At 45.1% G+C, this 26,201-nt stretch overlaps 1 protein-coding gene across 3 annotated transcripts in view; it reads left to right on the forward strand.

Annotated features, from left to right (window-relative positions):
* Positions 1-26,201, forward strand: part of DENND2C (DENN domain containing 2C) — a 77,853-nt gene extending 51,652 nt beyond the window's left edge. For 2 of the 3 annotated variants that reach the window (XM_084757946.1, XM_084757945.1), the window contains exons 7-19: positions 1,658-1,702; positions 4,643-4,830; positions 7,342-7,451; positions 10,647-10,716; positions 11,570-11,647; positions 13,269-13,409; positions 13,997-14,145; positions 14,864-15,041; positions 18,251-18,292; positions 19,085-19,190; positions 21,389-21,625; positions 22,367-22,453; positions 24,329-26,201. In XM_084757946.1, coding sequence (XP_084614072.1) covers positions 1,658-1,702; positions 4,643-4,830; positions 7,342-7,451; positions 10,647-10,716; positions 11,570-11,647; positions 13,269-13,409; positions 13,997-14,145; positions 14,864-15,041; positions 18,251-18,292; positions 19,085-19,190; positions 21,389-21,625; positions 22,367-22,453; positions 24,329-24,360 — 1,463 coding nt within the window. In that variant the 3' untranslated portion in view covers positions 24,361-26,201. Of the gene's footprint in view, positions 1-1,657; positions 1,703-4,642; positions 4,831-7,341; positions 7,452-10,646; positions 10,717-11,569; positions 11,648-13,268; positions 13,410-13,996; positions 14,146-14,863; positions 15,042-18,250; positions 18,336-18,482; positions 19,041-19,084; positions 19,191-21,388; positions 21,626-22,366; positions 22,454-24,328 lie in introns of those variants that run through there. The other variant, XM_084757947.1, reaches the window with a different exon arrangement.

A 26,201-nucleotide genomic window follows, 5' to 3' on the forward strand; every position in this document is an offset into this window, starting at 1 on the left:
TTTTTTAAATTAGAAATTTTCATTTTTTTCTTTCTGGTTTTTGAAACAGGATTTCATGTAGCCCAGGTTTTCCTAGAACTCACTCTGTATAGCTGAATCTGGCAATTAAACTCCTGATTGAACCTCTGGTGTCAGCCTCTCATGAACTAGACTACAGGTGTGGCCACTGGGCCTGACTGAATTTCAAAATGTTATATAATCAGATTTACATGTGTTTTAAATTTATGAATGTTAGGCCCTGATTTTCCTGATACATTTAAATTTTTTCTCTTGTTTTGCAGTTTTGGTTTGCTTTAATTTTTTTAGACTTAATCTAGAAGTTTCTAAAAATAACTTCATTACATTTTATTTATCCATTGTGTTGTGAATTGTGGGTGGGTGCTCTCTCTCTCTGTGTGTGTGTGTGTGTGTGTGTGTGTGTGTGTGTGTGTGTGTATGTGTGTGTGTGTGTGTGTGTGTGTGTATTATGTGGTGTGGTGTAGTGTGGTACACACACACACTCCAAAAAACAAACATACAAAAACAAAACCTGTAAAACTCCCTTGTGAAAAGAGCATAGCTCCAATCCTCAAAAGCCCTAAAATATGACTGGGGAAACCCAGAACAGTTCAAAGCATTGCTGGTACTGTGGACATGAGAACCAGAGAGAGAAAGAGAGAGAGCAGTGAGTTTAGTGTTTAGCGTCCTAAACTCAGTTGATTATCTCCCATAGTGACCACATTTCATAGTTTAAATTGCTGATGTTCAGCTTTTTGCATTTCATCCTAGTGTTAATACTTTATTTACAGCTGTACAGAGTTATTTGAATCAAAAATAGATTCCAGTCTGAAGGAGACAGAATTATCCGAAAAGCTGGCTACCCTAGAGCCGTGGCTGAGAGCAGCTGATGCGGGCACAGGAGGGAGATGGGCGAGGTCCTTCTCCTGGCCTCATCATTAGCCCCTCATCCCTTCCTGGGTTACTTTGTACAGCTGCAGTTATCTGTGGATAGCCGAGATGTGAAAGTATCAGATGGAAGAGTCTAGAAAAACCTTGAAAGGCTTTAGGCTAAGCACTTGCTCTGAGCAGCATGGGGAGTTGCCGTCTGTCCTGCTTCATCTTGCCCAGGATGTGATTCAGCGCTTTGTCTAGCTCCGCACTGTGTGTCAGGACCTCGCAGGCCGTCGGATGAGCTTCACGGAGGCACGGTGCTGGTGTCCAGCCTCCCCTCTGCAGTAGCCTCACACTTCATTTCAGCTCGCGGGGCCAGGCACAGACGTCCTCCCACAGCTAGGCTCAGTACAGTGGGAAAGCACTGAGGGCGAGCCGTATTCACGGAGCTTTCCTTTTTTGTCTTATTATAATTGCTGTATGTTGACATTACTTGCTAATTTCTTACTGTTTAATTTGTAAGTGATCTCACAACTCACACTTACAGCAAAAACCCCATAGTGTGTGTAGGATTTGGTACTGCCTGTTTCAGATCCTCTGCATTCAAGGGTTCTCCAGTTTTGTCCTGTGTTCTCTTTCAGCAGCTGGGCTAATCTGACCTTTACTAATTTGACCCCCATTCCTCATTCCAGGCTCGGACTGTGGTGGTTTCCCGTTGTTTCTTCCTCATATGCTCCCTACTAGGAGACCATGTAAACAGAAACTCTCCGCTCTTCCTTTTTTCCAGGTGAAACCAGCGGGAACGAGAGTGATGCTGAGTACCTGCCAAAGAGTGAGTGAGTCAGCGGGCTGCTCCCTTCCAGCATCCCGGCTTCCGCTGGAGCAACGCCTGCTTTTATGATTAAGCATGCTTTTCCCCATGCGAAGTTCACTTTGTAGGCCATTGCTTCATTCTCAGACCTTGTTGAGATTTGTGGGGCTAAATAGTACATTCAGTCATTTGACAACATGACAGATCTCCCCTAGTGAAGTGAGGTAAGCCAGGAGGGTTCTGAGGATGAGTTCTGGAGGGAGCCAGGCAGCATTGCATGCCCAGACGTGTGCAGTCTTTAGCAGCCAAAAGAGTGTGTGAGTCACCCTCATCGACAAGTGCTTAGCCTAAAATGGCTGAGTTTTCTCTAGTTACCCAAGTGTAATTATTAAGTGCATTTTCTATCTCTGGCATTAAGAGAGGAGAATAGATATTTACATGTGGGTACCTCTATTCCAAGTCATATTGGGGTACAGAATCGATGCATTTCTGCCTTCTTCTTGTCTAAGCACTTAATGTGCTCTGTGTCTTCATCAGCTGAATCGTCATAGCAGGCTTTGCTTTATTTCTTGTTTAACTGGCTGGCGTACGGCAACACAGAGCAGGAGCCTTGAGCGGAGGCCAGCTCTGACACACCGAGCTCATGAGTCACAGCCTTGTGCTCCTCCACTGGCCGACATTGCTTCACGTTTTGAATTTTGTAGCCTGACTAAAGATGAAACTTAGAGCATCATGGGGCTCAGCACTGATGTGTACGGATGACTAATTTATAGCAGTTGCTAATGAGGAGCAGGAACATGTGTCTTGACTTGAACCCAGCCCTTTGGAGGGTCAGCACACCTTTTCCCACAACATCCAGTAAACTGGGTATTTCTAGGGAACCTTTCCTGCTTGTGTCTTTAAAGACTTCTTAGTATTTTGACCTATAGTGGCAGAAGTCACCATATCTGGTGGAGGGGATAACAGTCTCAGTGTGGTTGTGATTTGCCTTTTTCTGATGGCCAAGAATGTTGAGCATTCTTTCACATACTTGTTTTTGGCCATGTGTATTTTTAAGGTTGAAAAGTGTCTGTCTGGTCTGTTGCCTGCCTAATGATTGAGCTAATATCTATTTCGTTGTTTGATTTTTGTTGTTCTTATGTGTTGTAGGTATTAATCTTCTGTCAGATGAGTGTTCGGCAGAGGTTTTCTCCTGCTCTGTGCCTGTCTCTACACTTCTCCTTTAGCTGATCAGAAGCTTTTTAATGACTTACAGTCCCTTTATCCATATCTTACTTCCTGAACTATCTGTGTTCTAGTCAGAGACATTGTCTATGTCTGTATCTTGTAGTGTTTCCTCTGCCTTCATCTTGCAGGTTTAGACTTTTTTTTTCTCAAGACAGGGTTTCTCTGTGTAGCCCAGGCTGTCCTGGAACTCACTCTGTAGACTAGGCTGGCCTCAAACTCAGAATTAGCCTGCCTCTGCCTCCCATGTACTGGGATTAAAGGAGTGTGCCACCACTGCCTGGCCAGACTTTGTTTTACATCAAGGTCTTTGATCTGTTTGAATTGGTTTTCATGGAGTGAGAGGGATCTAGTTTCAGCCTTTCTTATGGGATAGCTATCCAGTTTTTCCAGCATTGCTTGTTAAAGGGCCTGTTTCCTTTCTTCGGTGTATTTTTTAGTTCTTTTGTCAAGAATCAGATGGTTGTAGCTTCTTGGCTTTATTGTTAGATTTTCTATCCTAGAGGCTATATGTTTAGTTTTTAAAATTATTTTAGATTTATATTTATTATTTTTATTATGTGTATCAGTGTGGGGTATGTGCATATGAGTACAGGTGCCTGCGGAGGCCAGAGGTGACAGATCGCCTGGAGCTGGAGTTACAGGCAGTTATGAACCACCTGACATGGGGCTGTGAGCCAAACTCAGGTCCTCTGAAAGAATAGTACCTGCTCATACCCACTGAGTCATCCTTCTAGCCCTCATGTGTCTTTTTTTCTTTTTGTAAAGAACTGTCATTGATATAAGCTACACCTTTTATTAGTAATATGTGCCAACGGGAAAAAAAAGAAAGGAAGGGTTCTTTAATGTGAGGTTGACTTTGGTTTTGATTTGCCCCTGCTGTACTCAGTGTCTCATAGGACTTGGTTCTTCTAGTAAACCTGTTCCTCTTCCATGCTTTCATGACATTACCGGAAATGACATCTGTTGTCAGGCTAGTGTTCTTTCCTAGACAATTTGCGTGTGTCCTGGTGCTCAGCCATGAGGGATATATGTATATATAATACATACATAGAGTGTGTTTTATATACAGTGCACCAATTGGGACATGGATGTCAGTCCCACTGCTTCTCAGAGGTGAGATAGGACCCCTAAAACCATCAGGACCTTCTATGCCCGCCCCAGCTCCACGGGGCCTTAGCTCACTGTTGTTCCCAACTAGCTCTTATAACCTCTGTTAACCCATTTATATTAATCTATGTTTTGCCACGTGGTCCTTTACCTCTTCTCTGGTTCACATGTCCAACTTCTTCTATGTCTGGTCGGTGAATCTTTTGGCACCTCTATCTTTCTCAGAGTTCCTATCTTTCCAGAAGTCCTGACTATTCTCTCCTGCCTTTGCTATTGGCTGTTCAGCTCTTTATTCAACCAACCAGAGAACAGGGTTTACAGAAAATGAGACAGGTGATGCTGAACAATACTAAAGTCCAGTCTGTACTCGGCTCTCTGCTGGTACAGAAGTCATTATTTGTGTATACAGAGACAGCTTTAACACAGTGCACAAAGCAGCACTCCAGCGGAGCCCTGAGCGCTGTCCTCTCACCTGTGGCTGCGCAAACAGGGATGTGTGTGTAGGAGATTCTTACCTGCCTTCACTCACCAGATGACCACGAAGGAGTCTCCCTGTGAGAGCCACGCCTTGTGGGGCTAGAGAGAGAGCAAGGGCACAAGGAGCCTCACGCTGTGACCTCGTTACAGATCGCCACAAGCGCCTGGCACAGCTGCAGCAGTCTTCCAAGAGGAACCCCCACTACCAGACCTTGGAACGGGACCTTATTGAGCTACAGGAACAGCAGCTTTTTGAGCTCTTCGTTGTGGTTTCTCTGCAGAAGCAGCCGTCGGGGACAAGCTACGTTCCCAAGGTCATACAGCAGTTCCCAAGCAAGGTAGGTGCACGGTGGCCAAGAAGCCTCTGGAAGGTTCCTGTGTACTCCTTGTGTATGTCCTCATTTTTACTCTTGTGTCCGCCCGCTTCTACCAACATTGAGACAGACTCTTACCCAAGTTCTCCTTGAATGAGCAGTACTCCTGCTGGGCATCCCAAATGCTGGGGGCCCCGAGCCCAGCCTTGCTGTTTTAACACTTTGCTTCGGTTTGCTTTGCCTGTCTCACACATCACTCCTTCATTTAATCAGCTGTTGCCACAGTTGCTGTCTGTGGGTCTGCACTTCACCCACTTGAGCTCTGGGCAGTGTGACTGACATTAAATAGCAATAAAACTCATTGCCAGTTCACAGACCACACTTTCGGTATTCTTTCTTAATCTCTTCTTTTTTGTTAGTTTGATTTAGGAGGACTTTTAATTTCTCACTTGTTTTTGAGATAAGAGTTAGTTTTCCCCTTCTGTCGTGTGGTTTCTAGGGCTTGGCAGTACACACCTTTACCTACTGCACCATCTCACTGGCCCCTAAATGTGGCTTGTATTTTATATTTAATTTTCCTCACTCATTGCACAAATTGCCTTAACACAGCCAGGTTTGGTGACATGCCTGTTATCCTCGCACTTAGGAGGCAGAGTCAGGGGCATCGAGAGTTTGAGGCCAGCCTGGGCTACATAGCAGACTGTGTTTCAGAGAAAAACCGGGGGGAGGGGAGGGGCCTTAGCAACATCCCAGTAGTCAGGGTTCTCATAACCCTGGTCAGTGTTGCCTAGGAGTGCTATTTGCTGAGACAATACTGCTGTAGTCTAAATACATATCCTTTGAGTAATCAGGGTTTCTCTGTGTAACCCTGGCTGTCCTGGACCTTGCTTTGTAGGCCAGGCTGGCTTCAAACTCACCAAGATCCAGCTGTTTCTTACCCCCCTCTCCCAAAGTGCTGGGATTACAGGCTTATGCCCAGCTTCTTTTAAACAACTTTACATGCAGTCTAGGTTAGACCTCAACTTGCTGTGTAGCTCAGGTTGGCCCTGTCCTCATGACCCTCTGCCTCAGCCTCCCAAGTATTAGGATGACAAACATTTGCCGCCATGCCTTGCTTAGAAAGACCTTCACACCCCCTGACCCAAGTTTTAACTGCACAGCGAAGCTAAACATGAGTAGGTGTAGTAGCAGAGAAGGGCATGCTTAACTCGGCAGATGAATCAAGAATGCCTGCAGGGGAGCCGCAAGCATGGCACAGTGGCTAAGAGCAGTGACTGCGTTTCTAGAAGACCAGAGTTCTGTTCCCAGCACCTATGTCACATGGCTCACAGCCACCTGTCACTGCAGTGTCCGAGAATCCAGTGCCCTCTTCTGGTCTCCACAGACAACTGCACTCACATGCACATGCCACACAGGGGTACACAGACAGACACAGGATTAAAAATAAAAAAATAGACAAATAAAAATCAAAGTGAGTGCCTTCAGGTAAATGGCCCTGTGGAGCCCTGTGTGGATTGCTGTGGAACGGACCCACTATGTCACAAGTAACAGATGTGTTAGGTGCTTTTTTCACATCCAGTCCTGGGATCAAGGCCACCTGCATGCTGGGCAGCTACTCTGGGAACTACACTCCCAGCCCTGATGCTGTCCTGTTGTTCTCAGAGTGGAATATCCCAGTGACATAGAATACGTGCTTGTTTTTTTAAAGAAAGAAATTTACAGAGAACTTTGATCAGTTCTCTTAAAAGCAAGATGCTAATGAGGCTTCTGCGCTGTTTTTATAGTCGTACTCACTTCTGAGTGTCTTTTCATTGAACTAAGTTTAGACTGCCTTGCGAAGTACAATACTACCTTTCGGTTTGTTACTTTGAAATACGGTCTTATGCAGCCCAGGCTGACCGTGGCTCTCTATGCAGCCAAGGTTAGCCTTGAATTCCTAATTTTCCTGCCCCCAACTCCCGGAAGCTGGATTATAGGTAGACGGCACCATGTCTGACTTAATAGCATGCTTTTGTAAGAGTCTTCTGTGCTAAAAGTTTACAGGAAGTTGCCAACGTATAATTAGGTAGCATGCTCAGGGAATGATTATATACAGGGCAACAGTTAAAAATAGTGTCTTTTCTAAATAACATTTTCCTGCCTTTTCAAAGCTCCCGTGGTTATTAATCAGAATGGATTCAGCTGGCTAGGTTTTTGCTGTACAATTGAAGGATTTTTATTTATCTTAAATTCCATGATTCATAAAACTTCCAAGTTAGCGGAGTCTGAGCCTGGACCCTCCTCTGGGTGAGAAGCCTTGGGCGCTGCCTCCTGCGAGGCTGTGGGTCTTCCTCGCGCTGCCAGGTGGGAGCGCTTACCCTCAGTGCCCGCCGGTCCTTGGTGCGCGGTCGTCAGGCTTCTGCTGTGTCGTCAGGCAGTGTGGGCGTCACTGAGGGGGCGTCTGCACCGCACCATCAGGTTCTCCAAGACAAGGCTGAGGTTTTAACTTCCGGTCTCTATTTTCATAGGGTGATGTTCTGTGGTGTTGTTTTTCAGGGTGATCATGGCTATAAGCAATCCAAAGACACTGAAGAGAGGCTCAAAGTCATCCCCAAATTTTGTTTTCCTGATTCAGAGGAGTGGGCGCCAACCTCAGAGCTCAGGAGGTGAGTGGGCTTGCTTCCGATTTCCTTTGCTGGGACTGTGAACAGACTTCGTGAGAAACGAGTAGAGTCGGGAGTAGAGAGCTGCACGATGACAGAAGTGGATCAAGCTGCGCTGAGTTGGGGTAGAATTGGAACGTTTCCTCCCTATGAGAGCTCGGGAAAGAAAAACAGTAATTTCAGTGTCAAAGAGAACACCAATGTGTGCGTCTCCTTAGTCTCCCAGTCCTACAGAGTGAAATGGGTCCACATCACTTGCTAGAAGATGATGGCCCCAAAGTAGCTGGGCCGAATCTAGAAACAGCGAAACAGAGCAGTTGTCATGGTTAATCCTCCCTCATGTTGCCAGAGAGTGCAGCAGCCCAGATTCTGCGGTGCTATGCAGGTCCGGAGCGGAGGGAGAGCCCAGCCTGAGAGCTGGGGAACTGAAGTACTGAGGAATTTTGCGGGGCAGGAGGGATGGCGCGATAGTTAAGAGCAAGCCCTGTTGGAGAGGACCTGAGCTGGCTTCCCAGCACCTGCGGCTCAGTGCTCACAGCAGCCTACACTCCCAGCTCCAGGAGGGGCCCGTGCCTCTGCGCGCCAAGGGCGTCTGTACTCACGCACACACGCAAGCACGCACGCACACTTAAAATTTTGATTTCTAAAATCACTATCACTTCCAAATCGTGCTTTTTTGTTTCCGTTTGTTTTTCATTGTTTTGTTTTTGAGACAGAAAAAAAAATGTAGCTCTGCCTAGCCTGGAGCTTGGTATGTAGACCAGGGTGGCTTCAAACTCACAGAGATCCATTGGCTTTTGCTTCCCAAATGCTGGGATTAAAGGTGTGCACCACCATGCCTGCTTAAACCCTGCTTTTATAAGTAAATATCTTCTTTATTCAAGTTGTAATCTGGGTGTTAGTTAAAACAAGTCTGTACTCTCAGCTACCCAGGGGTCCTAAGACAAGAGGGTCACTTGAGTCTTAAGCAATGAAGGCCAGGCTGGGAAACATAGTAAGACTTTATTTTAAAAAATAAACAAGCAAAAGGCAAGAGAGATGGCTCAGTGGTTAAAACCACTGGCTGCTCTTCCAGAGGATCCACATTGGATTCTCAGCACCCACATGGCAGCTCAAAACCAGCTAAAACTCTAGTCCCAGAGGATCTGATGCCCCCTCTGGCCTCCCTGGGCATTGCATGACATTCATTCAAGCAAACTGTCTATGCATAACAATTAAAAAGAAGCTAGCCAGGCAGTGGTGGCACATGCTTTTAATCACAGTACCTGGGAGCCTGAGGCAGGCATATCTCTGTGAGTTCAAGGCCAGTCTTGTCTACAGAGAGAGTTCCAGGACAGCCAGATCTACACAGAGAAACCCTGTCTTGAAAAAACAAAACATAATAATAATAATAATAATAATAATAACAACAACAACAACAACAACTTTTTTAACTTATGGGAAGACTTATATAAATGAGCCATGTCATGTGTTGACAACCTACTAAATGACAATCCCAGCTGTTGCCCCATAGCCCTGCCTCACCACCAGACTTAGCCGCCGCCTCACGTTACCAGTTGAGCTTGCTCAGAGCTCTCCATCTCTTAGCTGTCAACGCTGATACTCTGTGTTGTCACCTGCACTGCTAGCAGTGTCTCCTATTGGCCTGGCTGGTTCATGGTTAGCTTCTTCCTCCTGTGCTGTGTGTGTTCTAGAATACTTAGGAAATGCAGAGGAAGAAATAAAAAAGCAAAGGCATTCTGCTGCTCAGAAAGCTCTATTCCTTTCCAATAATTTTTACAAAAGAGTTATTTGTTTGTTTATTTATTTATTACGTATACAGTGCTCTACTTCCATGTGTGCCTGCATATCAGAAGAGGGCATCAGAGCTCATTATAGATGGTTGTGAGCCTCCATGTGGTTGCTGGGAATTGAACTCAGGACCCCTGGAAGAGCAGTCTGTGCTCTTAACATCTGAGCCATCTCTCCAGCCCCCTTTCCAATAACTTTGACCATATTTGAGTGTTGGTTCATCAGTGCTTAGAGGTTAAAGAACACTTGCTGCTCTTGCACAGGATATAGGTTAGATTCCAACACCAGCATACCAGCTCACAACCATCTAAAATTCCAGTTTTGGCCTCTGTGGGCGCTGTGCATAGTGGTGCACAGACATATATGCAGGCAAAACACTCATACACAGAAAATAAAAATTAATTTAAATATAGATTCATTATTCAAATTTTAGGATCTTTGGCTATTGAGTTTCTTTCTTTTTTCTTTTTTCTTTTTTCTTTTTCCCTTTTGTTCTTTGAGACAAGGTTTCTCTGTATGTATCCCTGGCTGTCCTGGACTCACTCTGTAGACCAGGCTGGCCTCGAACTCACAGAGATCCACCTGCCTCTGCCTCCCGAGTGCTGGGATTAAAGGCGTGCGCCCCCACACCTGGCCCATCTATTGCGTTTCTTTTGGGGGCATTTTTGGAGAGTTTGCAAGTGATGTTTATTTTGGGTGCATATTTATAATGAGGAGTTAATACTTTTCTTATTGATTTGTATATATTAAGGACATAATCTTTTTCCTACCTCTGTGTATGTATGAAAATTGTTCACATGTGAAGGCTAAAAGACAACATTGTGTCTGTTCTTGCCACTGCCTTGTTTGAGGCAGGGTTTCTCATTCTCCACTGCTTAGGCTAATCTAGCTGGCCTTGGAGCTTCTGGGGAGTCTCCTGTCTGTGCCCCCATCTTACTGTATAGAAGCTAAGACTGCAGAAGCGTGTTGTTGCATGCAGCTTTGTGTATCCAGGTCTTCCTTGTGCTCAAACACTTTATGCAAAGAGCTGTGTCCCAGCCCAGGACACACAGCCTTTCCTCTATTACCTCTTCATATGGCCGCAGAACCAAACAGAAGAATTTGCAAGGAAGAAATCACATTGTCAAAATCCTTTATAGCTTGCTTACCTGTATGTTTGGCTAAATTAGATGTTCAGCAAAAAGGAAACAAGATTGAATAATAGGTAGAAAGCATAAATAAGGAAAGGGGGCAGCAGTGCCAGCAGCCTGTCCCACACCCACGCCTTCACCCCAGGACAAGGCTGGGCACCCTAGGGGAATGTAACTTCAAATACATGGATATTTCTGTTTCCTCTTAGATCACAAGATGATTCCTTTTACTTGTCAGTGAGTAATGCCTTAAGCAGCTGTGTCATTTTGTTTTCAGTGAAACATTCTCCTTTGTGTTGACTGGTGAAGATGGAAGTCGGTGGTTTGGTTACTGTAAGAAGCTTCTGGTGAGTACCAGATTGGTGCCACAGAGTGGGTTAAGGAACGAGAAAAGCCAACTAGGAAGGTGAGAAGTAGTGTCTCTCCGTGGCTTTGCGGGCTCGTTAGTTGTATGCACATTCAAGGGGCTGTGGTAGGGCTAGACATGGCTCAGCAGTTGAGAATACTGGTTGGTCCTTCCAGAGGACCCATGTGTGACTCCCAGCACCTGCAGAAAATGGTGGCTAACAGTTATCTCTGTCTCCAGTCCCAGCGGGTCTGGTGCTCTCTGCTGGCACTTCATGGGCACTGCGTACATGCGGTACATGGTACATAGTCATACGTGCAGGCAGAACACCTATACACATCAAACAAAAATAATGTTTTTTAAAAGGAAGCCATGTTAGCTTAACATAGCCAGAACAAGGTGAAGATCAGCCATAGAATGCTGCGGAAGAAAGACCATGGGTTTCACCGACTTGTTTCTTTGCAATAGAGAGAGTAGCATAGAGGTTGAACGTCAGTGCAGCACATTTGAAGAGCGCAGTCCAGAGAGCCAGCGGAGGAAGCCGAGTTACTCACCACCTTCCTCGGGTCTTGCTTCTCACTCAGGCACTAAGCCTGGGTAAACCATGCTTTCGTCCCTGGTAGCTCCTGCACCTTTAAGTGCTCATTGAGGATGAAAGCTCAGCTCCTGCTCTGACTAAACAGTAGTGAAAGAAGCCTGTGCACAGCCTGTCCACAGACTTTGGCGTTGAAGTAAGGCCATTGCCTGAGCTCAGAAGGCTGGGGCAGGCACCAGCCACCACAGGAGGGCCTGTACAGTAAGTGCTAACAGTTAACCTTAGTCACCTTGCTTGCCTGGCTTCTCTGTCTCTCCAGCCAGAAGGCCGAGGGAAGCGGCTGCCTGAGGTCTACTGCATGGTTAGTCGCTTGGGCTGCTTCAATCTTTTCTCAAAGGTGAGTGAAGCGTGGCTCTGGGGAAGAGGCATGCTCCTTCAAGGTCCGAAGGGTTTTTATTGCTGGATTCACTGGAGAATATCGAGTGGCGTAGACTTCAACATACTACCTGAGGCTCAGCAGGGAAAGGCGCTTTCCTTCAAGGCTGACAGCCGGAATTTGACTCTGGAACCCATGTAGTAGAAGGAGAGAAACAAGCCGTCTTCTGGCCTACATACTACTGTGGCATGTGCGTGCCCTCCCCTGACAAACTTAAAAATGAAAAAACAGCAACCTAAAGGCTCCAAGGCTTAACTTTACACTCCTGATCAGGTGCTTTTGCTGATCCATTATGTGTTTGCTTTGCTAAAACTCCCAGGTTTGGATTTTTTTTGGTTTGTTTTGTGTTTTTTTTGTTTGTTTGTTTGTTTTTGTTTGGAAACAGGGTTTTTCTGTGTAACAGCCTTGGCTGGAATTTGCTTTGTAGTCCAGGCTGGCATTGAAATCACAGAGATCCATCTGCCTCCACCTCCCAAGTGCTGGAATTAAAGCCACACTGGGCTTGGGTCTTCTTCTTCTTCTTCTTCTTCTTCTTCTTCTTCTTCTTCTTCTTCTTCTTCTTCTTCTTCTTCTTCTTCTTCTCCTTCTCCTTCTCCTTCCTTCCTTTCTTCCTTCCTTCCTTCCTTCCTTCCTTCCTTCCTTCCTTTCTTGAGACAGGGTCTCTCTGTGTAGCCTTGGCTGTCCTGGACTCGCTTTGTAGACCAGGCTGGCCTCGAACTCACAAAGATCTGCCTGCCTCTGCCTTCTGAGTGCTGGGGTTAAAGGCATGTGCCACCACGCCGGCTGGATTTTTTTCTTCTAAAATATTATTTAGTTTGTTTTGTGTGTGTGGTGTTTCGCCTGCACACATGTCTGTGTACGACATGCATGCATAGCACCGAGGGGGGCCAGAAGAAGTCGTCAGACCCCCTGGAGTGGAGTTACAGGTGGTTGTGAGCTGCTTTGTGGGTGCTGGGAATTGAACCTGGGTTTACAAGAGTAACAAGTGCTTTTAAACACCGAGCCAACTCTCCAGTCCTCAAAACTCATGGTCTTAAAAAAGAACATATTCTGAAGCACATCTTGCTCTGGTTTTTTTCTAGACCCAGCTTGCAGGATATCATTGTCATTGAAACTTTTTTTTGGCCTTTAGTGAAATGAAAATGGTCTCCAGGAACTGGTGAGATGGCTAAGTGGTAAAAGCACTTGCTGCTAAGCCTGAAAACCTGAGCCAGTCCCCAGGACCCACACAGTGGATCAACTAACCGTGGATAACAGCTAACTCCCACAGGTGGTCTTCTGACTTCCATACTTGAGCCATGGCCCACCACACGGATACACACACACACACACACACACACACACACACACACACAGTGTAAAGAAAAATATTAGTTTGTAAACAGGAGTTGCCTCACATAATCCCAGGGTATAAAGATATCCTCAGGATGTGGTACTTTGGGCTTTTCTCAGTTGCAGAGTTTGTTTGTCATAAATCTACTGCTGCTGTTTATTCACAGTAGGATTTCTCTATGTTTCTGCGATGAGGCCTTAATAAATTCTGTGGGGTTGGTTTATTTGTGTATATTCGTGCCATATGCAGATTCTGGATGAAGTAGAGAAGAGAAGAGAAATGTCCCCAGCCCTTGTTTACCCGTTCATGCGAAGTGTCATGGAAGCCCCTTTCCCAGCTCCTGGCCGCACCATCACAGTGAAGAGCTACCTTCCTGGGGCTGGAGATGGGGTAAGTTAACTCATCTCGCTGAGGTTTAGTAGCTGCTTAGCAGCCAGCTTTGTACTACTGCAGGCACAGCTCAGAAGTTCATTCCTGGGGAGGGGTAGTGGGGCCTTCTCAAGGGAGTAGGCTGTATTTCTTAGAAACTCTGAATGAATATGTGAGGTAGGCAGTTGATGCTCGGCCCCACGTTTCCTAACGGATGTAGTTCCTCTATAGTGGCATTTTCAACATGATTAATGACGTGTGTGTGTGTGTGTGTGTGTGTGTGTGTGTGTATCAATCAAATGGAATGATTTTACCAGAACATAACATTAGCTTCATAAAATCTTGCAGAAAACTTTTTTTTTCCCCCGGACAGGGTACCACTATGTTGCTCTGGCTACCTGGAACTCTCTATGTAGACCAGACTGGCGTTGAATTCATAGAGATCTGCCGCCTCTGCCTTCTTAGTGCTGGGATTAAAGATGTGAGCCATCACACCTGCCCCAAGTAACAGACATTTTTCAGACCAGAGAAAAAGCAATAAGTGTTGTCAATGCTGCCATTGGGGGTGCTGTCCAACATCAGCTCTTATATTTTCCCTTGCGTTTCAGTCGATTGAACTCTGCCGACCACTTGATTCACGACTAGAACATGTGGATTTTGAGTGTCTTTTCACATGCTTGAGCGTGCGCCACCTCATCCGGGTCTGTGCCTCTCTCCTTTTAGAGCGGAGGGTAATCTTTGTTGCCAACAGCCTAAGGTAAGAAATGAGTGCAACATGTTATCTTTTATTTGTTTGTTTGTTTTCAATGGAATACATTTAAAATATCTAGAACTAGGGCTAGAGAGCTGGCTTGGTAGAGTACTTGTTGCTCTCATAAAGGACCCAGGTTTGCTTTCCAGGGCCCAAATGAAGAAGACAGAAGTTGAAAGACTTGTGTACAAAATTACAAAGATGGCTGGCTGTGATAGTGCACACCTTTAATCCCAACACTTAGGAGGCAGAGGCACACAGATCTCTCTAAGTTCAAGGCCAATTGAGCCTATGTAGTGAGACCCTGTCTCAAAACAAACAAACAAAGAAACAAACAAACAAAAATCAGACAACAAAACAGAAAGAAATTAAAAACTTGATGTTGCCGGCAGTGCTGAGTGGTTCACACGTCTGGTCTCATCTACTCAGGAGGCCTGAGGCAGAAGAAGCAGCTGAGCCCAGGATTTCAAGGACAGCTTGGGTGTCATAGTGAGACCCCCATACCCTTTAAAAACACCAGTATTGCTTTTCAATGTGCGCATCATTTTTTAAAGCATGATAAATGTGATGAACCAGACTGAGTTGAATCTGTTACAAATTACTACATACTCACAGGGCTGTCGTCCTGTGAAGGCTGATGAGATCACTGTGTGCTCTTTGACATAATGTTTGCAGTATGTTCCATGTGTTATCTATGACATCGTGTACTTTCTCCTCTGCCTAGCACCCTGTCAAAATGTGGCCACGCTGTGGTAGCTACGCTGTATCCGTTCACCTGGCAGCACACCTACATCCCAGTGTTGCCAGCATCCATGATTGACATCGTGTGCTCGCCTACTCCATTCCTTATTGGCATCTTGTCTTGTTCCTTACCCCAGCTCCAGGACCTTCCCATTGAAGAGGTAAGAGGAGTAGGCTGTGCCTGTGGGAAATACTAGAGTACTGGCAAAGGAAACCAAATGGTCTTTCAAGAGGGGCAGAGTTGTTATTAATCCAATAATTTTACCATTTGGGCTGCAGAAAAGGCTCATCAGTTAATACCTCTTGTTCTTGCAAAGGACCAAGAGGTTCTTGCCCAGCACCCACTTGGCTATTCACAACTGTCCATAACTCCAATTCCAGAATGCACATGATACACAAACAGATGTGAGCATAACACTCATACCCCTGAAATAAAGCAAACAAGTAAATGTCAAGAATACAACAATTGATTATTTATTGATTACACTGCCATGTTTTATGTCTTTCTTGAAGTGAAAACAGTTCCGTGGTACATTTGCCTTAACACTCTCTTTACAGTCGTGAGCACTGGACTCATCTATGAATAAAATGGAAGTTTGCTTTTTTTATATAAAATCTTTTTATTGATTCTTTGTGAATTTCACATCCTGCATTCCACCCAATCCCACTCATTTGTTCTCTGCCCTTGGAACCTCCCTCCACTGCTGAAAAAATAAAATAAGATTTTAAAAAACCCCAAATATCTTGTCATGGAAGCTGTAATGTGTCACACAGTGTGTCCACACAGCTTTTCTTGCAAATGCTCACTGCACTGAGTCATTGGTCTGTTTTGAGTCCTCTGGCTTCTGCTACACGTTTTTAAGCCTAATGGTGGTGGCGCACGCCTTTAATCACCACTCAGGAGGCAGAGGAAGGCGCATCTCTGAGTTTGAAGCCAGCCTGGTCTACAGAGCGAGTTCCGGAACAGCCAGGGCTACACATAGAAACCCTGTCTCAAAAAGCAGCAAAAGTGTGCGTGTGTGTTGTGAATGGGATACCGTGGCACACATGGAGGTCAGAGGACAAATTTGTGGGTCAGTTCTCTCCTTCACTTTCATGTGGGCTACAGGGATAGAGTACAAGTCATCCAACAGAATACAGCCGGGCACGGTGGTGCATGCCTGTAACCCCAGCCAGCACTCAGGAGGCAGAGGCAGGTGGATATCTGTGAGTTTGAGGCCAGCCTGGTCTACTAAGCAAGTCCAGGACAACCAAGACTACACAGAGAAACCCTGTCTCCAAAAAACAAAATCAAGTAAACAAACAAAAAAAACAGAATACACCTTAATGAAGTGTTATTACAAACTGAATATTTCTATAATTCGGCGTTGGATTTTAATGGGACATTACAGCAAAAGATTTGTTTCCTAATCTCATGGTCCCTTCCCCATACCCTAGAAAAGGTCACCACTGTCCTGACTCTTATAGTAGCCTCCTGTTTGTATTTCTTTATAGTTTTATCTCTAAATATGTGTGGTGGCTCAGCCACTAAATGTGCTTACACCCAAACTTGACAACCTGGGCTCCAGGCAAAGGTGGAGGGAGAAAACTGACTTCTGCAAATTAGCCTCTGTACACCATGGCACGCCAGGGCTTTGTGCATCTCCTCCCCCCCCCCCCCCACACACACACATACAGAGACAGAGAGGTTTACAATAGTTGAATTATTCTGATTGCCTAGGATCTGCCAATGTGTGAACGAGCCATAGTTTTCTTACTCATTCTGCAGTTGGGAAATATTTGAACCCTCTCCAGCTTGAGGTGTTTATGAGTAACCCTGCTGTAAATATTTTATCCATCACACTTGGATCCCTCATGCTTGCAGCTCTGGGAGTATGTGCTTGAAAACAGAATTCTGAGTGATAGGCTAAACACATCTTCAACTTCAGTAAACTAAAAAGAGCTCTTCCACGCTACTGCTAATTTAAACTTCTCCTGATAGTACACAAGAGGACCTGTGTCTTCCCGTGTCACCAGCACTGTCACCAGCTTGTGTAGGTTAGCCTCCCCTGGCTGCTGACTGTGGAGCTGTGTCTTCCCATGTCACCAGCACTGTCACCAGCTTGTGTAGGTTAGCCTCCCCTGGCTGCTGACTGTGGAGCTGTGTGCGCATTGTAGTTTAATTGGCGGTCCTTGATTGTTTTTGAGGTGTACTTAGTGGCCATTGGATATCATCTATTATAAATTATTTTCTCTCTTTCCCCTGAATTACTTATCTCCATGATTTGTAAGATGACCTCATTGTTGTTGTTGTTTATTTTGTCTGATGGTTTTGTGATCAAACTCACGTTACCTACCTAAGCTACAGTCCAACTCAAAAGTTTTTATATTCTAGAAATCAGCCTCTCTTTTGTTCAGTTTATTTTACTTTATTTTTTGCATAGGGTCTCAGGAAGCTCAGGCTAGCCTCACACTCAGCTTGTGGCTGTGCATGAGCTTGACTTCTGCTTGTCTGTCTCTATCCCCCTAGATCTGGGTTACAGGCACACAGCAGCATACCTGGCTTTAGTCAGTGCAAAAGATCCGACTCCAGGCTCTGTGCTTGGGAGGCAAGCACCCTGTGGACTGGGCTACCTTACCAGTCCTAAGTAAGGCTTGGCCTTTCATTTTCCCTTAACAGTGTTTTTATTTTTATTTTTTTAGTGTGTTGTTTTGTTAGGTTTTGGGGTGAAGGTCACATGCTTGTTTTTGAGACAGGATCTCACTATATCTCCAGGCTGGGCTGTAACTTGGAAACCATCTTGTCATGGCCTCCAGACGGCTGGTATTTTATCTTGCACCACCGCACCCAGCCTGAAATGACTTTTTTTTTTTTTTAATGCAGGAGAGTTGTTCATTTTACAGTGGTTAAGATGCCAATCTTTTCATTTATGACTGATGTTTTCGTGGGGTGTTTTCAATTTTCACAATAACTTAATGAAGAGTTATCTGCTCTCCTCTGATATCTCCCTGTTGGCGTTTGATTTGTGTCTAACTCCACCGTGTGCTTCATTGGTTTGCAAAGAGTGTGGTGTAGAGATTACTTGGGGATTCCCCTCTGTGTAGCTACCCACCTCTTCAGCATCACTAGTTGAAAAGTCTGCTCCACCCACTGCTCCACCACACCGACCTGGTAAATCCCTATACTATGTCATTGTGCACATCTTTTTCTTTTTCCAAATCATTTGTTGTTTTGATGGATTAACTTTTAAATTGGCTGCACCTTTAAGTAAATTTTGTTTGCAACTATTCCCATGGTCTGACAGAGTGGGAATGGCCGCCCCGGTCCCGCCGTGCCTGCTGTGTCTGTGCGTATCTCTGGCTGAACCTGCCTGCCTCCTTTATTCCATAGGTGCTGATAGTTGATCTCTGTGCAGACAAGTTCCTACAGGAGGTGAGTGACAAAGGAGGTGGTTACATAATGCTTGGGGACATAGGTGTCTCTGTAGGCAATTAGACAGAGAACGTGGCAAAGTACCTAGAGAAGCTGACTCAGAAAGGACTTTTAGTTCATACCCATCTCTGAGCTGACACTGGAGCTAACCATACAAGATTGTCCTGAAAACTTTGGCTTGAGTTTATAGGTGTCCATCCCAAAGGAGGAAGGAGGAAACAGAATACATGTCGTTCTCAAAAGAAGTAACCACCCTTTCAACTCCAGAGAGGTTGCCATTTAAGCCTCTAAGTTAGTGAAATTTATTGCCTGAGTACGCAGCTCAGTGGTAGAGTTCTGCCTAGATACGTTGGCTTCCATATCCAACTCAGCACAGAAAAGAAAAGAAAATCTCTTCCTGAGTGGTTATTTGTAGATACTCCGGCAGTTAGAATCTAAAGATAAGTAAGACAGATGTGTCATAGAGTCTCAGAGCAGCTCTCTTGGGGTCAGCTGGACATAAAAACAGCATCCCTCTCTTCAAAATCAGCTGGATCCTCACATTGGACCAGCCATGTGTTGGGGAACAGCCTTGGAGACAAGGAGTGAAATGTAGAGATCTTGTAGAAAAGTGCCAGAGAATTTTATGAGGTATTGCTTGGTTTTTAAAAGTAAAGTTAAAATACACTGTAAACAGACTCTGTGCAGGTGACATGATTTCAGAGGACATCCACAAAGCCCCCTGTAGGATAGCGGTTGTTAGCTACTGTGTGTTCATTCTCAAGGCTCAGGCAGAGGTGCTTCTCTTTCCAGGTCTCTGACGAGGATGAAATTGTGCCGCCTAAACTTCAGGCTGCCTTGGTGCAGATTTTAGAAGATCGAGATGAAGTCTTGGCACAGGAGCAGCAGTTCTCGCAAGGTGTGAGGCCTGTGGGCTAGGACTGAGGGTTAAAGCACTGAGCACTCACTGTAGATCCAGCACTCAGCTAAAGGATGTGCCAAAGTAGTTTACCTTGAGAATTCACACCCTTTCTTACTGATCCCCAAAGTGCTAGCCCCCCTTCTGTTGCAGGACCTTTGATAAATTGTATTTTTAGAAAGTGTTTTCTTCCTGTAGGTCTGTCTCCTGTGTCATTTTCTCTTCGAGTTCATCCTGTCGCATAAAAAAAAGAAAAGTCCCCCTCTCACCAGTGCTTGTTCATTTCTTCTCCTCCCTTCCCCATGGCTCTTATAAAGTATATGTCATTGGCATGGTGACACATGCCTTTAATCTCAGCAGTTGGGAGGTAGAGTCTAGATCTCCATGAGATCCAGGCCAGCCTGGTCCATACGGTGATTTCCAGGCCAGCAAAGGCTACATAATAAGACCCTGTCTCAAAACAAAACAAAAGCAGGTGTCATTATCGACCTTCCAGATGGGGAAATCAGGCTGCTCCCTGATGGGAATGTGTTGGAAGAACAGAATTAGAGGAGTGATAACCCACTGTTTTGAGGTAGGATGTGGTGCCTTGAGACTTTAATCCCAGCATTCTGAGGCAGAGGCAGGTGGATCCACATAGCAAGTTCCAGGCCATCCTAGAGAGACCTTGTCTTAAAACGAAGGGGGGTGGCTAGGGAGCTGCAGAGGGGTACAGAGGTCCAGAGTTCAACTCCCAGCAACCACATGGTGGCTCGTAACCATCCCTAATAAGATCTGGTGCCCTCTTCTGGTGTGAAGGTATACTTGCAGGCAGAACACTGTATAATAAATAAATCTTAAACAAACAAAAAACCACACAAAATGAAGTATTATTTTGCCAGGAATGGTAGTTCATTTCTGAGGTCTCAGACTTGGCAGGCAGTTAAAGATACTAAGTTTGAGACCAGCCTGGATGACATAGAAAGCTCCTAGAGAAAAAGGTATGTATTGGAGTAAAATGTATTGGACGGGCAGACCAGTAGACAGCAATGGAAGCATTTCTGATTATAGTCTGTGTGAGAGTACTTGGTGTAGTGCCAATGCACTTAATACTCAATAAATTATTTTTATTGCAGTAAACCATAGTGCAATATGAGGTGAGAACATTTAGAAGGCAAATGAATTGTAGAAAAAAATAGTGCATTTGTGTTTTGATGTCTTATTTTAGTTGGCTCATAACCTAACAAGTTTTGTTAAGGATCTGATATGGTGGCTTTTAGACAAGTGAAATTTATGCACTTTATAAATGATACAATTTATAATGGGACAGCCAAATGATGACTGCCATAGACAGCCTGAGAACGGAAAGGGAGAAGTGCTGATCTGGAGATTAGGACGAGGATCGCACAGCCAGCTCTGTCTCTGTGCCAGCTGGCTTTGTTTGTGCTGTCGCCCCTGCTGCTGCGTGAGACAGGATCTCAGGCAGCCCAGACTGGCCTCCAAGTCCATTGTGTAGCTGGAGATGATCTCAAACCTGATTCTCCTGCCTGCATCTCCCAAGTGCTAAGATTACGGGTGGGAGCGACCACACCTGACGTTAAAGAGAAGTGGTCTGAGGGCCACACCCAGGGGAGGATGAAGCAACATTCTCAGTCTTTCGTTCCAGGCAGGACTCAGAGACCAGACGAGCCTCGAAGTGCACAAATGCAGCACAGGACTGAGAGGAGGGTACAAGTAGCAAAAGGGTTGCATTTGCATTTTCACACATAATAAATAAATCTTTTAAAAAATGAGTGGCTTTTGAAAGAGTGATGAAATCACCTTGTGGAAGCCAGGCTACGAGATGCAGTAAGAGTGTTGTGAGGGAGCGAAGGTCAAGAGGAAGCCATTTGCTTCTTGTGTGTCACAGGCTGTGCAGCAGGCTAGGGGTGCACATTCCTAAGTTTATTTTGTTTTTTCATGACCCTTTGGAAATGGCTTCCTTAACTAGTGTCAGGGTTCTTAATATATAAAACTTAGATTTTTGTGGTGGTGCACGCCTTTAATCCCAGCACTCAGGAGGCAGAGGCAGGTTGTGAGTTCGAGGCCAGCCTGGTCTACAAAGCGAGACCAGGACAGTCAAAGCTATACAGAGAAACCCCATCTCAGAAAACCAAAAAACAACCAAAAAAAAAAAACTTAGATTTTTTTTCCCCTTTATTTCTTTCATTTTGAAACAGATGTGACACTCAATTCTCTGGTGTCTGAAGCATTTGTCAGGTTTTTTGTGGAGCTTGTGGGGCATTATTCTCTGAATATGACTGTCACAGAGCGTGGGGAGCGCGTGTTCCAAAGAGAGCCATTCCGGAAGTCCCATACTTCCCGAAGTGTCCGCCACTTTCTAGATCTCTTCATGGAGACGCAGATGTTTGCAGGATTTGTCCAGGACCGGGAGCTTCGGCAAAGCGGAGTTAAAGGTGGGTTCCACCAGAAACCCCACTGTCCTTGTTCCATGTCTCAGTCAGGGCTTCTATTGCAGGCAGGCATGGTGCTGGACAGCAGCTGAGAGCTCTGCATCTGGATCCACAGGCAGCAGGAAGAGACAGACACACCCCCTCCAACAAAGGCCACACCCACCTCAGAAAGGCCACACCTACTTACAGTCCCACTCCCCGGGAGCCTGTGGAGGCCATTCTCTTTTAAACCATCGCATTTGGTGAATTCTTATGAGGACTGATTAATAGGCAAGATGTGTAGGCTTATCAGGGCACACCTGAGTTACCATGGGAATGATCTGTAATACTGTTTAACTGCAGAATAATACAGTGGTAGTAAGAACAGGATTAGGGCTATGGAGATGGATAATCCTAAAGGCTCTGTCAGTATAACCTGTAGGTTCTGTCCCTGGGTACAGGGTGGTGGAAGGAGAGAACAGACACGCACAGGTTGACCTCTGACCTCCACTTGTGTGTCATGGCCTGCACATGCCCACTCCATGCACATACATCAAAGCATGAACACACAAAGTTAAGTAAATAAATAAAATTTTATAAGTCATTAAAACAAGACCCATCTTAGGCTCAGTAGAAGAACACTTGCCTAATGTGTACAAAGACCTTAGTCTGCCCATAATACTGCCAAAAAGAGAAAGAAAGAGGTTTCATTTCACTGGTTTCCGGCTGGAGTGTTGGGCAATCTCACCAATGTCTTCCTCATAGGTTTGTTTGAAGTCCGGGCTCTCCAGTATTTGGAAACAATTCCTGAGTCGGAACCCAGTGGAGTGAATAGAATTTTGCGGAGTCTTGGTGAGTTGCTTTGCTCTCCTGTTAGATAAGTATAGAAGAGCTTTGTAGCAAACAGGCCTCGTCCCAGACAGAGTCAGAGCAGCAACCCATCTCAAGCTGGCTGACTGGACACTGGGACCCTAAAGTTTGGAAAAAGTCTACTCAAATGTTGGGGATTCCCCACCAGGGTGGGCTGTGTCCCTCAGGTGAAGCATAGGTTCTGAGTCATGAACTTGATGCCTCTTGAGGTAGCAGCCTTTGGGGATACATTTTTTAAATGGTCCTGTTTATTAGAAAAATGTATTTAGGCATTCAGATAAATTATACATTACTTTAGGGTGTCCATGGGCTTCAGACATAAAATACCTGATTTACAGGACTGGAAAGCAGGGGCCGGGGATGCCTCACTCTAATTTTGCATTTTATTTTATTTTTTGTTTTATTTTTATTTTTGGTTTTTGGTTTTTCGAGAAAGGGTTTCTCTGTGTAGCCTTGGCTGTCCTGGACCCACTTTGTAGAGCAGGCTGGCCTTGAACTCACAGAGATCCACCTGCCTCTGCCTCCTAAGTGCTTGGGTTAAAGGCATGCACCACCACCCCCAGCTAATTTTGCATTTTATAAACATGGTTTCTTATGGTTTTAAAATTCTAATGGGAGGCGCTGGAGAGATGGCTCAGAGGTTAAGAGCGCTGGCTGCTCTTCCAAAAGTCCTGAGTTCAATTCCCAGCAACGACATGGTGGCTCACAACTATCTGTAATAAGATCTAGCACCCTCTGTACATGCAAACAGAACACTGTATACATAATAAATAAATAATTTTTTTTATTCCAGTGTGATATTAGAACAGTTGTATGCCTATCCCAAGACAATGATCTTAAATTCTAAATGGAATATGTGCCCCTGGCTAGACCCTGTCCTTAGCTAGCAGAGAGGCCAAGGGCAAATTATGCCCCAGGCTATGATTGCATTTATACCTTGGGGTTAGGTTAGGTCACATGATAATCCTGAGGGACTTTTTAAAAGGTTTCCCTTGAGATCCAAGAAATCTCCAGGGAGAAAGCCAGGTAATTTGCAACTCCAGTCTGAGTTGAAAACCACTTAGATTAGATTATGTCTTGAGTTCGTTTCCACCTCTGCAATTAGACACTCACCGGTATTTTAGTGGCCAAACACATCAGCCGATAGCTTCCCACTAGCAAGACAGGATGCCTAAGATAATAAAAAGCCTCTGGAGCAGTGGCTCTCAGCTTCCTAATGCTGTGACACCTTAATACAGTTCCTCATGCTGTGGTGACCACCAACCATAACATTATTTTCATTGTTACTTCATAACTGTAATTTTGGTGCTGTTATGAATCATAGTGTAAATATCTGTGTTTTCTATGGTCCTAGGTGACCCTGCCTCTGCCCCCCCCCCCAGAAGTCACTAAATAACCCTTAAAGGGGTCTCGACCCACAGGTTGAGAACCACTGGTCTAGAAGCTTATTTGGGCCTCTCCTAGTTTGGGGAGTTTCAACCCATGGCTGATTGGCCCTGATGCTTTGGGCTTGTGGCAGGGTAATAAATACACCATGACAGGACATAAGTAGAAGCTGCTGCTTGTGCCATGGCTGCCAGGAATCAAGACAGGGAGGGGCCAAGGACTTGCAAGGGCACACTCACGACCAGACCTCCTCCCTGGGCCCATCTCTCTAAGGTTCTATTTCTTTCCAATAGTGCCACAAGCTGGGACCAAGCTTTTACCCCTAGGACTTTGGGGAACGCTTCACAAATCACAGCACTTGACAGGACAGCTACACTCTGAGTTTTCATAGTGCCCCGGTTGTTAGTCCCCTGCCTCAGACACACAACAGGTGAAGGTGATAAGCACTCACACTACCCTTTCTCCTTCCAGGAAGCAAAATGCGATTTCTTCACAAGAAGTGACGTCTTGTTTTCATTCTGAACATAACTGAAAGTGCCAAAGACAGTATTGTCCCAAGGATCTGGATGCCTTGAGGCATATACAAAGCCCCAGAGGTTGTAAAGGAGAGAGACTGTTGGAGGACTCTCCTGTTGCTGCAGACCAACCGGACGGAGTCTGGAACCCACGTACCCTCTTCTCCTTCTGATGTGGGGACTTTTTGTTTGTTTGGTTGGTTGGTTTTTTGTATTTTTGAAACAGGGTCTCTATGTAGCCCTGACTGTGCTGGAACTCACAATACAGACCAGGCTGGCCTCAAACTCACAGAGATCCACCTGCCTCTGCCTCCCGAGTGCTGGGATTACAGGTGTGTGTCATTATGCCTGGCCAGGTTGTTTTTACTGTGGTGTCTTCTTGGTTACTGGTGGGTACAAGAAGCTGTACTGTGTGCTTAGTCTATGAAAGCGGTTGTGTTTTATGAGAAAAAGATTCACAAATACTTAGTGTTGCTTTAAAAAAAAATGCAAAGATGTGAATGAGGAGAGAAATGCTGGGTTTCGGTACTAGAGAGGCTCTGTAGAAATGCACACAGTTCCCACCACTGAAGCATCAGGTTGCTTTAAATCCATATGGTCACCATCGATAACCCCATTTTGTCTCATGTCCTATCTTTGAGAATGTCACGTATGTTAAAAACCTTAAAAAGGCAGACACCATGCCGGCCCTTCTCAGAACGTCCTGCTGGAATGGCTTGCCTTTCACATGTCAGCATTTTGCTTTGTGGAAGACATCCGGTGTCTAAGGACATCACTCTCTGCTTGTTGAGTTTTGGTGTCCACAGTCGGCTGCAGTGTTGATCTACATAGACCATCGGATTCAAGCTTTAGATCAACTTCATGATATTTTACTAGAAACTGGAGTTCAGAGAGGCTAGGTTTACACGATAGAACTAAGCCAGAACATTTGACTTATGAACACAGAGAAGGCTGCTTAGTCCTGCAGATGGAAATGAGCGACCTTTAAACTTCTCTGTGGAATACACAAGAGCCGCCTCTTGGCTCTGATGAGATTCAAGCTATGGGTGTCTGGGCGAGGCTGCCTGTTCCTTTGTTTGCCTTTCTTGTGCTACTGGGTATAGAACCCAGAGCCAAAAGTGTTATTTTTACATTGTTGTGAGTTTTCATTCTGATTAGACTCAGTATTTCCTAAGCCTGTATACCTCTCCATCACCAGATGCTGGAAATCTAAAGTAGAAGTAGTGCCTGGGAAAAAGGAGTTTGTCAGTGAAGGTGCAATTTTCATTGATGAATGATAAATGCTGTGGCAAATATAAGTTGTTTTCCTTAACCTTTGCTCATGGCTTTACCTGGCATGGAAACTATTTATTCAGACTTAGACATGCTGCACACTATACTGGGAAACAACAGACCGACTTGTCCAGTACTCTCATTATCAGCCATCCATGTGTGTCGGAATGACTCCATCAGAGACCGGTGCTGTGCAATATAGTTCCTAGATGTGGGTCCAGGAAAAGAGCTGAGCCTGTCTTCTAAAACGCTAATGCAGCTTACCCCAGTGGCGCTCCTCCCAGACATCTCCCCAGACACTGCAGTCCCGAGGGAACAATTCATAATGGGTAGGAGGTTTACTGTGGCCAATTGTGGCCATGCCTCTGAGGGGGACTTTGCTTTGGGGATTAGAGTCTTACCTTCTTACAGTCTAAAGCTGCTTTCTTCCCTTGAGTTTATTGTACTTTGTTTTTGTAAAATGTTGTGAATTCTGGATATGTTTGTAAAAAGAATTGTTCAAGATTTCTATCTAATGTTTACAGATCTTTTAGCGAATAAAGACATTTTTAAAAATC

This window comes from Acomys minous (assembly GCF_964271855.1).
Source record: "Acomys minous genome assembly, chromosome: 14".
In the NCBI taxonomy this organism is placed as follows: Eukaryota; Metazoa; Chordata; class Mammalia; order Rodentia; family Muridae; genus Acomys; species Acomys minous.